We start from the raw sequence: 16,963 nt of genomic DNA, 5'->3' as shown, positions 1-16,963 counted from the left end.
TCCCGTGGCTAGAGAGGCCCCCGTCAAAGAGATGTGAGCGTTTGCAGGTGAAAGTCATCAGGTACGCGTGCATGGGAATGGTAAGTGCCCCAAGGGTAAAGATGTGACAAGTCTATGGCACCGACTGTCTCTGCTACCAGGCCTTTCCACCTCTCACTCGGACGGCTGTAGTAACGACTTAACTAGTTAACTCCCAGCCTTTGCTCGTAACCACCCCTGCTCGTATCTCCCACTCACTGGCTGATTAATCCTCCTAAAGAACATTTCTAGCTCTAATCATGACAGTGTTTTTGCTTAAAACTCTTCATTAGCTTCCCACTGCTGACTGAATTAAGGACACATTCTTCTGCCAAGTGTTCAGGGCCCTCCACAGTATGTCAAGCAACCTTTCCAGCTCTGGATTTTACCATTTCTCCATAGGTACAGAGTCACGTCAATGAGACACCACTATTGTCTTGTGTGCTGGCCTCATAATATCCTTGCTACCTGTGTGGACACTTCATCTGCCAAGTGTCCTTCACCATCAACTCTGCCTGTTGAAATCATGCCTTGCATAAATATCAGGTAAACGGCCAAGACTTGGCCCCTGGTCTTCATGACATCACAACCTTTCCCATTCTACCCCTAATTGTCCCAGCAAGTCTGCTCCTGGCCCACATTATCTACTACCTGTCTATCTACTACTATCTTACTTCTATCTCTGACAGTCAGTAAATACTTGTTGAATTGAACTGAAATACACAGGACTGAAAAATGAGAAGGCCTGATTAATAACTTCTGATATGCAAAACTATGTGGTTATATCACATGACCTCTTGCTACTTAATGGTTCCAACAGGAAACATCATATGCCTTCTTTCTTCACAGGACTTGAGATCACTAAAGAAGGGTCTTCATCCAGGATACACAGCAAAGACACTAATGGGAGCCATACACTGAATTCGTAGGCCTGGCAGAAATTTTCTTCAGGTCTAAAAATATAACTAGCAGCTTTTTAGACAAAATGTTAGTTAATTCTCAGTTGCTAGGGCTACTAATGCAACCAGCAACTAATCCTATTGCAGTAATTCCTGTCTTTTTCCATGCTTCCAGAACAGAAGTAGAGTAAGCCATATCTAATGAGAAAAGGGATTAAGGGAGACCTTGCAGCATTCAGCTGTGTGGTAAAAACTCTTTTACAGTGAGACGAGGATGGGAAAGGTATTCTGGAAAAATGAAGAAAATCTAAAGGACAGATAATCTTCCAGCAGGTGTTTGGGCATAAATATTTTATAAGTTAGAATAATTTGAAAATGATTACAAACCAAGATTGTTCAAATTGTTCAGCTGCAGCTATGATCTGAGAGAAACAATAGTAATTTGTTTAATGGCTTTTAGAGGTTCGTTCAAAAATATCACTGAAGAGAATAATGAAGTAAAATTAATTCTAATTATTCACACATAACAGATGGGAAAAGAGTAAAGCATATATTTTATATTCATCTGTGGACTACATATAATCTATCCTTCTTAATCCACTTCCAAAAAGTAGACAAACTGAGTTCTCCCTAACCTGAAAGAGAATTTTCCTGTCCTGGTTTAGAGGTCATTTGTTTTAAAATGTAAATTTCATTTAAAAGGTGGTGGTTTTTTGTTTGTTTGTTTGTTTGTCTTTGGTCTAGAAACAAATTAAAATGCACCCTGTTAATCAGGTAGCCTGACTCTCCCTAGCTCTTCTGGAAGGAGATGAATTTGCTAATCTGCGGTATAAGCCACAATCCAGGACCCTTCTCTCAGTGCTGGAGTGGTCTCGCATCCAGTACTGAACTGGGCCCGCTAGTATTTTAGTTTTCCATCCAGCAATATGAAAACTGAAAAAGACACTTCCATGTCTTTTTATAAAATCATTTCAATTCCAGCTGGCCGATGAACTTACAAGTGTAGGTGGTGTGCTACACGAGGGGCAAGTCTTTCGCTAACACCACAAGGGTCTCTGGCTCCATGAGGGGAGTTTGATAGTATTTTTGCTACAAGTAAAATAATAATAATAATAATAATTTCAATTTCACTTTTATTTTATTGTAATGTCTGATAATCATCAGGAGCTTAGAATATTTCATTTTACAGCCTTCCTCTCTCAAGTATTTAAAGATCTGTACTGAAATATTGGATAAGATGCTGCTCAAAGGAACTCTGTGATTCTTGTGTGCACCTAGGTGCCCAGAAGAAGCAATCCTTTCATGAGTACGAATCATGCTTCTCCGCTGATCTCTGCAGCATGTTTTTGTTGTAGCTGCTGTTTTGTTTTCATTTCACCCACCCCCGGTCTAGTACCTAGTGATCTGCCCAACTCGTTAGGAAAACTGATCTTATTTTTAGGAGATGATGTCGTTAAATAGGAAGTCAGAGAAAACAACAGGAGGCACACATAAATCAAACTGGCACTTTAATGAATAATCATTTTATCTAGTCGTTGATAGACAGGTAAAATGACCAAATGTCTCAAAGTGCCCGGGACTTTGATTGTTTCTTAAAATAACCAGCCACAAAACAAAGGACCCCAAGAAATATCCTGGCCACCTCTGAGGCCAAGATGGCCTAGGTGCCCCACTCCACTCATTTCTACATGGCTACACGCATATGCACTCATGCTCCACAGTGACACCACGGTTTTGTTAGCGGCTTGGAGCAGACCAGCCAGGTAGACAGGAGTTATCCTTGGTGCAAGCGCCTAAGAAGCAAGTCTCCTGCCCCGCCCTGGCTGGGTTTGGGGCCAGAGGTGGCTCGCCAGGGAGGGAGGCTGCCACCTCACAGCAGTCTTCAGCCCTGCCTGTACTTTAGACTCACTGGGGAGTGTTGAGACAAATCACAGACACTTGGACTCCACCCCAGACCAAATGAATCAGGATCTCGGGGGTGGGGGTGGGGGGGAATGGGGTCCAGGGATCAGTGTTTTTAAAGCTTCCCAGAGGATTCTAATGTGCAGCCAGGGCTGAGAACCAACTGCTTGGAGAATAGAAGAATAGAGAAACAGGGTGAGAGCAGAAGAATAAAGGAATAGGGTGAGAGCTGAGCCAAGAGAGGAGAAGGCTGCAGTGACAAGAATGATAAAAGGATCTAGAGTGACTTGGGAAGAGGGAAATCTAGTGCTATGGGAATTCCTTGCAGCACACAGGGAAGTCCTGCCAAACACTGCATAGCTGATAGGATCACCTGGCCCCTATTAAGCATTCAATAAATGGTAGCTAGCTATTAAATTATTATTATTATTCCTAGAAATTCTTCAATTATTTAAACATTCTTCCTTATTTGAAAATTGTTTAACTATAGAGAATTGTACAGTCTTTTGTGTACCCACCACTTACAAGCGTCAGTATTACTGAACTGGACCTAGCAATGTTAGGGAAAAAACTCTAAAGGATTCAATACATTCATACCCGTATCTGGCTGAGATCAAGCCTTCCTGGGTTGTTCTGATTGGGGTAGAGGAAGGAGGGAGAGGTAATTTTTGGAGCATTTAGGAAAGAGCAGACCTGGATTGGGTGCAATGATGTTTAGTAGGGAGGTATCGGGTATGGGAAAGAGAGTGCCTGAAGGTGTGAGTCTGACAAATGAACTGTGTCCTGACTGGCCCTGCTCTCTATGTTCCTCCCCTTAGACCATAAGGAAGGTCCTTAATCCCTTCTGAATGCCTACTTCAGAAAATGGAACTCAGGAGGGGAGAGAGCATTATATCCTTCCCATCCCATTAGCTTCCAAAGCTAAGGTGGAAAAGCTCGGTAGGAAACAAGAGCTGATTTCTGTAGATCTGCGTCCTTAGGGAACCATCCATTATCTGATGTTGAGGTAGGAACCCTCTTGTTGAAAACCCCTTTGATCTCTAACCCCGGATTTTCAGCCTGACTTGACTTAAAGCCAGTGCTGAAAGGTAAAGACATTCCAGCAAACAGCCTGAGTTCCTGCCCTGAGACCACTAATCAGTTTTATGACCTCAGGCCTGTCACCCCACTTGTCCAGAGGCGTCCTCATCTAAAAAATGAGCTTTTCAGGATTAGAGGATCCCAAGTGCCAGGCCAGGATGAGATAAGCGCTGGTGTCAGAATGTAATAAGCACGCTGCTTCTCTCACCAAGAGAATATTTCTCTAGGACACTCTCCATCTCCTATAGCTCACAGCCCCAGGGAGGGCAATGTGCCGGCTTCTCACTTGCTATTGAGCAAGGCTTTTGGCTTTTCCACAGTTCTGCAATGTGTAATTGGAAATCAGGACAATATGGTAGTGGAAAATTCTTTTCTTATTCTCCTCTTCAGGAGTCATAGTAATCCCTATGAATTCTAAGTATATCACCAACATACTTCAGCAAAACTTCTCCTTTTGCATTTCTTCCACTCCTAGGAGAACTGCTCACTCTAACTTCCATTTCACCTTTGCTAGCTCTTTTAGGTTAATTTCAGTTAGAGAATGTGCCTTCCTGTTTGATCTTTGCTGATTCATCTTTTGTTCTTTTTTATGCCCACAGGAAGGTCTTACTTACTCTGGGTCTGAGCTACATTAAATCCTTTCTGGAACAAGGTGAGGTATAAATAAAATAAGAGTTCCTCTAGTCTGAAACAGTAATTGTTCACAGCTCTAAGGGCAGAAAGAAGAGGATTATCAAGGGAACTATATATCAAAGATAGCTCTAATAATCAATATTGGCATCTCATTTTTGTGATCTAGTAGGGTACAAGAAGTATATATTAAATTATAATTAATTTATTCCCTTAAATTTCTTTTTTAAAGCAGTTGTTTTCAAGCATATAATTGTAATTACATTTCGGTCATTTTACATCTTTATTCTTTTTTAAAATTAGATTACATTAGCCTTTGTGATACAGATAATTGCTGGAGGTACTAGTTCATCAGGATCCAACCCAGTGCTCTGTATAAGACTCCAGAGACTAAGCTACTCTTACCCTCTCATTTAGAACTCTAAATTCTTTAATATAAAATAGAAGTTTTATAAAATAAAAATTTAAAAATGTTTATCTGTATACTATCCCTTTGTAAGAACTCGAGGTGTTCTTGGAGATTTTTCAAAAAACCAATTAATGTGATGGGTAAAAGTTACTGGGTTTGTTGCATTCTTTCAAAGTTAACTTCCAATTAACTTCCACTTAACTATGCTAAGGGTAGAAGGTTTTTCAAGCTTCTTGCTCTTCTTTTCTCTCCTCCTTCCTTGTGTTGTGTTTCAAGATTCTATCCATAGACCTCCCCCTTTTGCTGTTCAAGCCATCCCTGAGCAATCTCGACCACTCCTGAGCTCCAGGTTTCACTTTGTACCACAATCTGTTTCTTTCTGCAGCTTGTACATCTCTCCTGAGGCCCAGTCTACAATACCCAACTGTTTATTAGAAATTTCCACCTGGATGATCTCAAAGCACCCAAAATCTCTAAAACTGAAATTTTTTTTACACCAAAAAAATCTTCAAAATCTGGCCCAACCCCTCTAGAAGAATCCCTGTCACTTCCTGAATGAGAGGGAGTATAACATAATGGTCAAGACCATAAGGACACAGTCAGACTACATGGGTTTGAATCCTGGGTCTGAATTTCCTGGCTAGGGCATGTTCTTTTTTTTTTAATTCTTTTATTTTGTGGCTAGGGCATGTTCTTAACCTGCTTGTGCCTCACTTTCTTCAGCTGGTAAACGGGGGTGATGATGGCTATGCTTAACTAAACCATTGCATTGTTACTACGGTTGAACATTAAATACAAAAAGACATAACTGATACATTCTAAGGACTCAGTAAACATTCAATAAAATCATCATCATCATCATCCCTCCACCAGTAAGTACATGCTTTTACATATCTCACTCTTTATGCTGAGAAAGCCTCTCTATTCCCTCTCTTGGTTCAAGATCACAGCCTTCAAGATCCAACTGAAACTCACCTCCACTACGATGTTCTCCCACCTCCCCCAGGCAGTTTGTTATGCCCTCTCTTTAGGCTCAACAATCTTTATACGTCCTCGTACAGTTACATTTAGCACACTGTATTGCATATATTTTCAAATATCCAAACTCTGTCCTATAACTTAAGTGAAAGCTCCTAAAGGTTAAGGTTGCATCTAATATCGTGTACACTCCTCACCATATTGTCTTGTCTAGTGACTAATTTAATAGGCAAACAAAACAGCTTTGCTGAATGAACAGATCTTTGTCCCTCACTTTATGAGACCGAATGGACTTTACTTTGCAACACATTATTTTCTTGAGAGCCTCAGAATGCCCTTCCCATTTTTGTATCCTGGAAGCACCTAGAAGGAGACACAGCAGACAAGAGCTGCTCAGAAATGATTTCGTGGGTCCAGGGTCACAGTGACAAATTCAAATCTTTCCCTTTAAGAGTACCTGCCATTTGTCTACAAGATTTCTAAAGGGCTGGACTAAAAAAGGAAATGTGAACCTTCACATCAAACTATTTATTGTGAGGTGCTTGAGAAAGAACATAAACATTTTATAACTTTAGTTTTTGAAATCATATTGATCTTGATTCCCTCCAGGACCCAAGTCCCTGTAAAGCAAAGTGCAAGAGCCCTTTTCCCCCTAAGTTTTCATAAAGTACTGACATTGGCAACATGATTACACATTTTTATTTCCAGCATGACTTAATTATTTATAGTCTTAATATCATTCTCTATCAATGACTCAAAAAAAAAAAAAAAAAGGTTTCTTTCAATTCTGGTAGAATTGTCTTTGACCTATTGGAGTGGTAAGGGATTAACAGTTGAAAATCTTCAAAAAAATTTCAGTCAATATGAGTTCTCACTCCAACTCACAGGTTTAACATCAGATAGAATGATGATTTTCTAAGAGGTGGGAGAACCTCTAGCAAAAACTTAATGGGTTAGAGCAAAAAAAAGCTGAGTAAATAAAAAGATTTAAATAATATTTCCTCTATGTAAACTCTGGCTGTCAAATAGGCATATAACATACAGTCAATCCATTTCATGACAAAAGTAAATTTCTTAAGTGAAAAAAAAGTATCATCATATTGGCTGATTTGTTTTGTATCAGTTAATTTTTAAAGAAAATGTGTTTTGCATTAAAAATAATGTAGATTAGTATCTACTGATGTTAAAATATAGTAAGTATAAGAGTTATAAAATAGAACTTTAGCTTCTATAAAAACAGAAATACATTACATATATCTTAATTATGATGGACAATTTGGATATACATAGGCTAAGGGAATTCCCCTGGTTGTATAATTACGAGTCTTATAAATTTCCTTTTCTTGTTGTTGCTTATCTGTATTTTTCCACAGTGAACTTGTATTGTACACACAGTTATTTTAAATAAAGAAGAATGTGCTTTTCATTATAAAACTAGAAATCATTCTTTTAAAAATTAAGCTGTTGTCATTAATTTAAATTTACTTACCAAGAGATTCTCCCCTGCCATTCCTCTGTTGTTAAAAACCACACATCTAAAAACCAGGAAAGTAATGTTTGTTATTTTTACACATGATTCTTGCTCACAATATAATACATATTAAAATCATGCTAGTGGCACTGTTTTAGGGTATTAAAAGATTTTTAAAAATCTATTCCACAGACATGAGAATGTTTGACAACTTCACCTAAATGCATTAAAATGTATTTCCACTTCTCTAACTTCAATATGTGAGTTCAAATCAGAAAATTGTATATTGAAGTGATGTTAAATTTTCCTATGAAAAGCAGAATTTTTACAACTTCTTCCTATGCATATGTGTAGGCCTCCAATAAATGTTATTAAAGCAATTCTAAATACAAGTCAAATTTATTTATTTATTCATTTATTTAGTTTTTTTTTATTTAAATAATCTCTACATCCAACATGGGGCTCGAACTCAGGACCCCAAGCTCAAGAGTCACACGGTCCCCTCACTGAGCCAGCCAGGTGCCCCAGTACAAGCCAAATTTAAAAGTTTTTGCCTCAAACTAAAAAAAAAAAAAAAAAAAAAAAAAAAAAAGTCCTTTACCTATCCTATTTGTAACATTAAGTATCTATTCCTATTCTAAGAAATAGCTATTATTCCCTCAAGACTTGACAGACACAGAGACTGGAATTTTACCTGAGGTGAAAACATTACCACAGGTAGAGCTGCAAGGAACCTCGCATCTGAGCTGGTAGGAAGGGCCCCCACTATGTTACCGTTTGGTGTTCAGTTGACCTCAGGGAAGAAAGACAAACTGTGTTCCCTATAATCTTGTTTGTCTCTCCTGAATCAATGGTCATATGCAAAGGGCTTAGAGCAGTGTTGGGTCATGGTAAGTACACAGGAAAGTGAGCTATTAATAGCAATGGTAATTGTAGGGACATGGTAGCTTTAAGAAGTCATTCTGCATTTAAATTATTTAATTCTCATTTAACTTTCAGTCAGCCAGAACCTCAGATATGTATTTTTTGCCATCCTCAAACCAAATCCTGACTCGTGTCTACAGGATTCTCTTTGATTGAGTGAATCTATATTCATGTTGATTAAAATTCATTTTGTTTTTGTCTGTATACTTATCCAATCAATCAAGGCCACTGAAGGTTCTAATTCCCTTCTTTCAGGGTGTTGCTGATCACTGTGGGTTCTGACTGCCTTACACAACATTCACAACTAACTCTTATGGTAGGGGGAGGGGTTAGATTTCAATGTGGTATTCAGGATATGTTTCTGCAAAGGAATTCTTTCTTTCTTTCTTTTTTTTTAAAGATTTTATTTATTTTTTGACAGAGAGAGACAGGGAGAGAGGGAACACAAGCAGGGGGAGTGGGAGAGGGAGAAGCAGGCTTCCCACCAAGCAGGGAGCCCGATGCGGGGCTCGATCCCAGGACCCTGGGATCATGACCTGAGCCGAAGGCAGACGCTTAATGACTGAGCCACCCAGGCGCCCCAGGAATTCTTTCTTTCATCTGAAAGTTCATATAAAGAATTTTATTAGGCCCAAATGAAAAAAAAGGAAATGTTTAAAATATCAGAAATCAGGGGCGTCTGAGTGGCTCAGTTGGTTGAGCATCTGCCTTCAGCTCAGGTCATGATCCCAAGGTCCTGGAATCCAGTCCTGTGGCCAGCTCCCTGCTCATCAAGGAGTCTGCTTTTCCCTCTCCCTCGGTCTCTGCTCCCCCTGGTGCTCACTCTCCTCTCTCAAATAAATAAATAAAATATTTAAAAATTAAAAAAAAAAAATCAGAAATCTGATTTGAGAAAAAGCTAGAAATATTATTACATTTTATTGACAGTCAAAGAAATATCTTAAATAAACCCTGAAAACATGCAGAAAAGTTGGGAGTAGGATCAGCCTTTAATCTTTTCTTGCTAAAGAGAATGGCAAGACAGGGACATCTGGCTGGCTCAGTTGGTAGAGTGTGCAACTCTTGATCTTGGGGTTGTGAGTTCGAGCCCCACATTGGGTGTAGAGATTACTTAAAAATAAAATCCTTAAAAAAAAAAAGAATGGCAAGACAGATTAAACATAAATAAGATTTAAGTAAGCCACACGCATGTATTTGCGTAAGCACCTAGGTTACACACGAATTGGGGCTAAAATTCATTGTGACCTTGAACCTTGTAGCTCCGAGTCACCCAGAAAAGAACCATCTTTAGAGAGCAAACACTAAATAAGGATAAAAATGGCTTCTGAGGCAAGATGTCATCATATGACTACCACCGAGAGAAGGGAACAGAACTAGTAAGGGCAAAGAAAATGATGATCTGCAAACTCATGACAAAGCAGCCTGTGCATCTGGGATTTTCTCCCCAACTCAGACCGGGATATTTGTACTTCCCTTCAGGAAACTTTGAAAAGTAGATCACAGCTCTGGTATCTCTTGCTAGAGGAGGAAATGTACTGACCTCTCCACAGGCCTTTGTTCCTAACAACGTTCAGTCAGTAGCCGTCATCACTGCATATACTCCTCGCCTTGGAAATTGGGCAGAGAGATAAGGAAGAATGGAGAAAAGCAGCTACAGAGGAAGGCAGAATGACAGCTGCCATTCTGTCTCTCTCTCTCCCACTCCAGTTGGTGACAAGTAACCTGCTTTTTCTTTCATCTAACCCCTTTTTTGCCCTGACAGTCATCAGGGAACACTACATATAAAGCTAAAAGAGCTGGTTGTACAACAACTACTATTACTAAGATATTTGATAAGCCTCCATTAACTTTGTAACAGCTCTCTCTCCAAATAATTTTTACAATTTCTCCCAAATTTTTTGATCTGTGATTTTGTTTTTATTTATTTATTTATTTTTAAGATTTTATTTCTTTATTTGACAGAGAGAGACACAGCGAGAGGGGACACAAGCAGGGGGAGTGGGAGAGGGAGAAGCAGGCTTCCCGCCGAGCAGGGAGCCTGATGCGGGGCTTGTTCCCAGGACCCTGGGATCATGACCTGAGCCGAAGGCAGACCCTTAACGACTGAGCCACCCAGGCGCCCCTGTGATTTTGTTTTTAATTATCTTAAGCCTTATCACATAACTTACAAATTTGTGCTGCTGATATACTTCCTCTACTTTAACCCTTCTAAGGAGTTGTCAAAAACACCATTACCAATCATACAGATATGGTAATTCCACAGTTATGTTTTTGAATAGCTGTTTAGAAGACAATCCTGAATTATAACTCGGTCTGACTTAGTAAAGAATTCACAAGCCAAGTCGGCTGCTATATCATCACACTGAATCTTAAAAGCATCTGACCTTACAGATCATCTATGAAATATGAGAAGTGTTAAATATTCTTTTTTTGATATTATACATAAACCACACTAAAATGCCTTTCATTAAGCAAAAGGCAACATTTAAGAGGCAGGGAATTTTAATTAAGTCGGCATAGTTAAGACCAAAAAGATAAAGTGGACATTGCCAACTTAACTTCAGCCCTTGCCTTTCACAGGCTAACGAACACAACTTGAAACATAGCTGAGTCTTGCTGTTCTATGAGACGGTGAAGGGATTTCCTTTGTATTTAAATACATTACTATAACCAGTTACATAAATCTAAATATAAAACCAATCTCCTATAAGTTAGGAGATGGCATTTACCATCTCTGTGAAAAGCTGAACATTACTAATCAACTCCAATCATATTTTTAGAAGGGGAAAACATGACAGCACTTGCTGAACCAGAATTACTATCAAAGTTCAAAAAGCTGATCCTATTCATTTAACCACGAGCCCATCTTATTTAAATCAGGACCGTCCAAAAGAAATATTCTATCATCCATTCATGATCTGGATTCTGGTGTATGAGATCAATTTAAAGATGGTACACATACAAAAGTCATAAGACATTTTTGTTTTGTAATAAGTAAGGCAATGGCCAACTATTACTTCTTATTAGCTTTTTTAAAAAAGATTTTATTTATTTATTTGACACAGAGAGAGAGACAGCGAGAGAGGGAACACAAGCAGGGGGAGTGGGAGGGGAGAAGCAGATTCCCCGCTGAGCAGGGAGCCTGAGGGAGAAGCAGGCTTCCCGCCGAGCAGGGAGCCCAATGTGGGGCTCAATCCCAGGACCCTGGAATCATGACCTGAGCCAAAGGCAGACACTTAACCAACTGAGCCACCCAGGCACCCCTCCTTAGTAGCTTTTTTGAGATAAGTTATCAAGTCTGCTCTTTTCCTTGTCTCCTTAATGCCAGCAAAGATAATTTTTGTTGTTGTTGTTCCAGGGATGTACTTCTTGGGATTCTCCAAGAATGTTGTTCTTTTTGGCATCCATGTAAGAAAATCTAGGGGCCTGACGCCCAAATAAACCATGGAGATTTGGCCCAGTCTTGTGCTTGCCTCCCTCTTCCATGGTATGACACTGGGCACATTTCTGAACAAAAGACTTGCCTTTCTCAATATCACCCATTTTTTTTTTTCATTTTTTAAAAGATTTATTTATTTATTTATTTGAAAGAGAGCGAGAGCGCATGAGCAGGGGGTGGGGCAGAGGGAGAGGGAGATGGAGAGGGAAAGAATCCTAAGCAGACTCCCTGCCGAGTGCAGAGCCTAATGTGGGGCTTGATCTCAAGACCCTGAGATCATGGCCTGAGCTGAAATCATGAGTCGAACACTTAACCAATTGACCCACCAGGCGCCCCTACATCATCCATTTTTAAATTACTCTTTCATCATGTGCAAAACAAAGGTGTCCACTCACGAGGTGTACGTCCCACTCTCTAAACTCTCCCAAATAATTTTAAAAGTCACGAGTATGAGGAAAATTATTCTGCAAAAGTTATTTTTCCTATGTATTTTAGCTATTTTTTTAAAAGGTTTTATTTATTTATTTGAGAGAGAGAATGAGAGAGAGAGAGAGCATGAGAGGGGGAGGGTCAGAGGGAGAAGCAGACTCCCTGCTGAGCAGGGAGCACGATGTGGGACTCAGGATCATGACCTGAGCCGAAGGCAGTTGCTTAACCAACTGAGCCACCCAGGCACCCCATATTTTAGCTATTTTAAATGTTCTTCTCAAAACAGGGAAATATAAATAAAGAAATACCAAATAAAGAATAAATCTGGTATTAAGAACTCTCTGTGACAACAGAACATGTTAACCAGGAAAGCAGGTAAGTCTTTTTTAAGGAAGGTTAAATAAAGGGTATAGAGCTACTGTAGCACAGGATTTCTCAACCTTTAGTGCTGTGGACATTTTGGACCAAATAATAGGAGTGGCTGTTTATAGCCTCCTTGATTGAAAACCTCTGATACAGTGAGATGGACCAGATAGCCTTGAATCTGCTTAAGCCCCGTGATCTGCCAGAATAAAAGGATTTTATCAGATGACCTTAAATATTTTCTAGTTCTAAGATTCCACAAGTCTTTGAACCTAAGAACAGAAATAATAATCAGAGGGTGGAGTAAGAAGAACATTCATACGTTACTATGCTGATTTCAGATAATAATAACAACAGATAACCTTGATTATTGTTTGCTATGTGCCAGATCATGTTCTAGGCACTTTACATAAATATTAATATTGGAATAACTCATTCATTCAAAAATCTATTAAACAGACTATTTACTGAACTGAAGATTGAGTTAGAGCTTGTAGGAGAAAAATGAAATATAAATATAAGGTTCTTTGCCTCAAAGAGAGTATAATCTAATTAGGTTGAAAAGAAATGCATCATGTTTTTGGTTGAGTGACTACAATAAATGTAATATTATAAGGCAGTGTACAATTCAATGTCCAATGAATGGTGTAGATAATAAAGCCTTAGGAGGTCAGGTTGGGCAAAACTGATTAGGAAAGGATTCATGGAAAAAACCAGATAGGTATTATGCTGAGACTTGGAAAATGGTAAAGATTTCAGAAGAAGGAAAGCGTGGGATATAATATGGGTTGGAGGGAGCAATGTAAACAAAGATGTAAAGTAGGAATGTATAAAATTTTCTAAGGGATGAAATAATAGATCATTTTAGCAGAAACATGGCTACATAGAGTATAATGATAGAAAATAAGGATGGAAAAAATAGGTTAGGACCAAAATAGGCATAGGGTTCTGAATGCTGGGTTAAGAAAAGATGACAAGGAGGTTATACTTCCAGAAATGTCAGAGTAGATCCTGTTAGGTCAATCCTTCCAACGAATAGTATCTATAAAGTCTTGATAAATTTTAAAGGCAATGGAGAATGACCAAAGCAGGTAGAAACTAAATGAGAGTTGACACTTGGAAGAAAAAAATGGCACTAGGTGAGCTTCTCCTCTTTTTATAGCTTTTTGCCTGAGGGGAGGCACCAGTTGGTATTATTCAATGATGGATAAATGTCAGATAGAAATGCTATTTCATGGGCTTGAGAGACCAGAAAACAGAGTTTGGTACAATTATAGCAGCTAGAAAATAAAGGAAATTTTCAGAAAAGAGACACAGATGGAGAGTCCTAAATTCTGGTAAAAACTGAGCCCACAGTTCTGGCTAAACTTTCATCTATACAGATATGAGGCTCTAAGCAGTCAAATTAAGGATAAAAAACTGAAGAGATTTCAGCTGCTGTCTACCCCAGAGGAGACAGAGTTTGAAGTTTGAGTTTAGGCAAATTATCTGTCTGATAAGACAAACAAACAAAAATCAGTTTTCTTTGGAAAAATATAACAGAATCTAAAGTCTCTACAATGGATCATTCAAAATGTCTAGAATACAATCCAAAATTACTAGATCACAAAGAAACAGGAATACATGCCAATACTCAAAAGATAAGACAGTCAATGTAACTGACCCTGAGATGTCCACATGTTAGAATTAGTAGATAAGGATTTAAAGCAGCTATTATAACTATGCTAAAGGACATAAAGGAAAATAAGCTTGTAATGAATTTAAAAAATAGGAAATCTCAACAGAGGAATAAACCCTCTTAAAAATGGAAATTCTAGGTCAGAAAAATACAATATATGAATAAAAAATTCAATTGACTTGCAAATTACAGTTCCAATATAAAGATGAAAGAGAAATAAGGATCGAAAAAAATTGAATAGAACCTCAGTGTTTTTGTGGTACATTATCAAAAGATCTAACACATATGTATGTAATTGCAGTCCCAGAGGAGAAGAAAGAATGGAGCAGGAAAATATTTGAATAAGTAATAGCAAAATTTTTTCCAAGGTTGATAAAAAGACAAAAAACTCAGAGTCTCAAAAAGAGAAAGAGAAGTGGTAGAGGAATAAAGGAACAACAACAACAACGAACAACAACAACAACAACAACAAAACCAGAAAGCAAACATGAAAATGGTAAACCTATATCCACCATATCAACAGTTACATTAAATGTAAATGGGTTAAAAATCTAATTAAAATAAAGAAATTGTCAGACTGGATAAAAAAGCAAGACCCAACTATGTGCTATGTATAAGCAATACACTTTAAATATAAAGACACAGATACTTTGAAAGTTAAAGTATGAAAAAAATCATGTAAACAGTAAGTATAAGAAGGCTAGAGTGGCTACAGTAATATCAGATAGACATCGCAACCAGAGATAAAGAAAGACATTTCATAATGGTAAAAGAGTTAAATCATAGGAAGACTAAAAACCACAAATATATGTAAGACTAATAACAGAGCTTCCAAATACATGAAGCACAAATTCACAGAATTAATGGAGAAATAGAAAATCCACAATCATAGTTGATTTCAACATCCTTCTATCAATAAAACAAAGTTAGTAAAGATATAAACAGTCTGATTAACACTATAACTATCCTACCCTAATTTACATTTATACAACACTACATCCAATAGCATAACATATATTCTTTTTAAAAAATTATAATACTTGAACATTTCCAAACTCACTAATGTCATAAAGATATTAAAACAGATTAATATAACTCATGTACCTTTTTCTAGAATGTAAAGCATCAGAAATCAAACACAATAATTAACAAGACTATATTATCAACTGTATTACACACACAACTCCTGATTATCACATAGTAATGGAGAACAGTGAAACTTAATTCATAATTCAAGAACCTCATTCTCTTGTTTCAACTCTTTCCCTACAAAATCTATTCCCTGAGTATGAAACATGACTTGTGTGCCTGTCATGTCTTGAATTTCTCTGGTGAAAGAGTCCTATGATTCTACAGGTCTACATTATTCTGACAGACAATAATCAGGAGCTAGTTTTCCTAAGCCAAGAGTCTGAGACACCAAGTAAAGGAGAGTTTTGAAGGATGATCAACATTTCAAAGAACCTAAAAAAAAAAGAAAAATCATACATTTATCTGTAACAAGGCTGTACAGTTGAATCTTAACCTTGTCACACATTAACTGTCTAACTTTGGCGAAATTATGAACACTGTAGTTTTGTTTTTGGTTGGTAAAATGGGGATAATAATATGTCTCTTGGAATTAGGTACATATTAAATAAGACAACCTAAGTATAGCACCTGGTATGGGGCCTATCATGTGGCAAGTACCACACAAAGCTAAATTTAATTATAGTAAGCCAAAATGGCAATTCTGGTTATCTCTTGCCGATCATAAGTTCTGATTGGCCCTATGAATTAAAAAAAAAAAATCAACAAATTAATAATTAATGCAATTCATTTTTTTTTAGGCATAATATTTCAAAACCAGTCACCACAAGGGGAAAAAAGAGTTAAAGTTATCTCTCATGTGAAGAAGCTGAAAACCCTATAAAACTAGCGCTAAGTTCTCTTTCAGGAATCTCCTTATAACATTTTATTAGAATCTTTTTTTTTTTTCCCAGTTAGCTCTCCCATTTTCCCTAACATACGAATATATGTTGCTTTCTGATGTTCTCAGATTTTATCTAACTCATTGAATTCTAGCTGGGTCTCTTTGGTATTTCTGTAGATCTGTCAACTAAAGAATGAGTTGAACTAGCTTACAGAAAACCCCACTTAATAAAAAGTATTCTACATTGGGGCGCCTGGGTGGCTCAGTCGTTGGGCGCCTGCCTTCGGCTCAGGTCATGATCCCAGGGTCCTGGGATCGAGCCCCGCGTCAGGCTCCCTGCTCAGCGGGAAGCCTGCTTCTCCCTCTCCCACTCCCCCTGCTTGTGTTCCCTCTGTCGCTGTGTCTCTCTCTGTCAAATAAATAAATAAATAAAATCTTAAAAAAACAAAAGTATTCTAGATTAATAGTATGAACTAATAGGAATTATTCCAGTGTCACAGATTATTGCTGGCAACTTTATGAGCCAAAACTGAGTCAGAAACATGTATGTGTTCTAGGATATAGGTTCCAGTGGCCCTCTACCTTAGCAAGGCATTGCCTTCTCCCTGTACCACTCATTGGCTGGCCATGCACTCTGCTGTCTCTGGGCCCTCCTGGGATGGTTTCTTGCCTGGTAATAGGGACTAGGCAGTAAGTACGTCCTTTCTATCTGACCAGACCAAAAGAGTGTGACTCTTCCCTACGCCAAAGACATGATTTGCTCCTTTAAGATTCACAGCTAGTACTTTTTAAAATGTTCATTGGAGGACGACTTTCTGCATATATATATAT

At 38.1% G+C, this 16,963-nt stretch overlaps 1 protein-coding gene, 1 non-coding gene and 1 pseudogene across 4 annotated transcripts in view; 1 reads left to right on the top strand and 2 right to left on the bottom strand.

Moving 5' to 3' along the window:
- The window catches only part of ABHD3 (abhydrolase domain containing 3, phospholipase), a 65,271-nt gene that overhangs the window by 15,330 nt on the left and 32,978 nt on the right, over positions 1 to 16,963 (bottom strand). For all 3 annotated transcript variants that reach the window (XM_078060523.1, XM_078060522.1, XM_078060521.1), the window contains one exon: positions 7,406 to 7,451. In XM_078060523.1, coding sequence (XP_077916649.1) covers positions 7,406 to 7,451 — 46 coding nt within the window. The remainder of the gene's footprint in view (positions 1 to 7,405; positions 7,452 to 16,963) is intronic.
- Positions 1,863 to 2,014, top strand: LOC118527457 (small nucleolar RNA SNORA62/SNORA6 family). The gene has a single exon (XR_004913124.1). It is a non-coding gene; the product is annotated as a small nucleolar RNA SNORA62/SNORA6 family (small nucleolar RNA).
- On the bottom strand, positions 9,927 to 15,601 carry LOC118527446 (cytochrome c pseudogene; annotated as a pseudogene).

This window comes from Halichoerus grypus, chromosome 13 (genome assembly GCF_964656455.1).
Source record: "Halichoerus grypus chromosome 13, mHalGry1.hap1.1, whole genome shotgun sequence".
NCBI classification, from domain to species: Eukaryota; Metazoa; Chordata; class Mammalia; order Carnivora; family Phocidae; genus Halichoerus; species Halichoerus grypus.
Note: the sequence above shows the minus strand (reverse complement) of the source record. Positions and strands in the feature narration are given on the sequence as shown.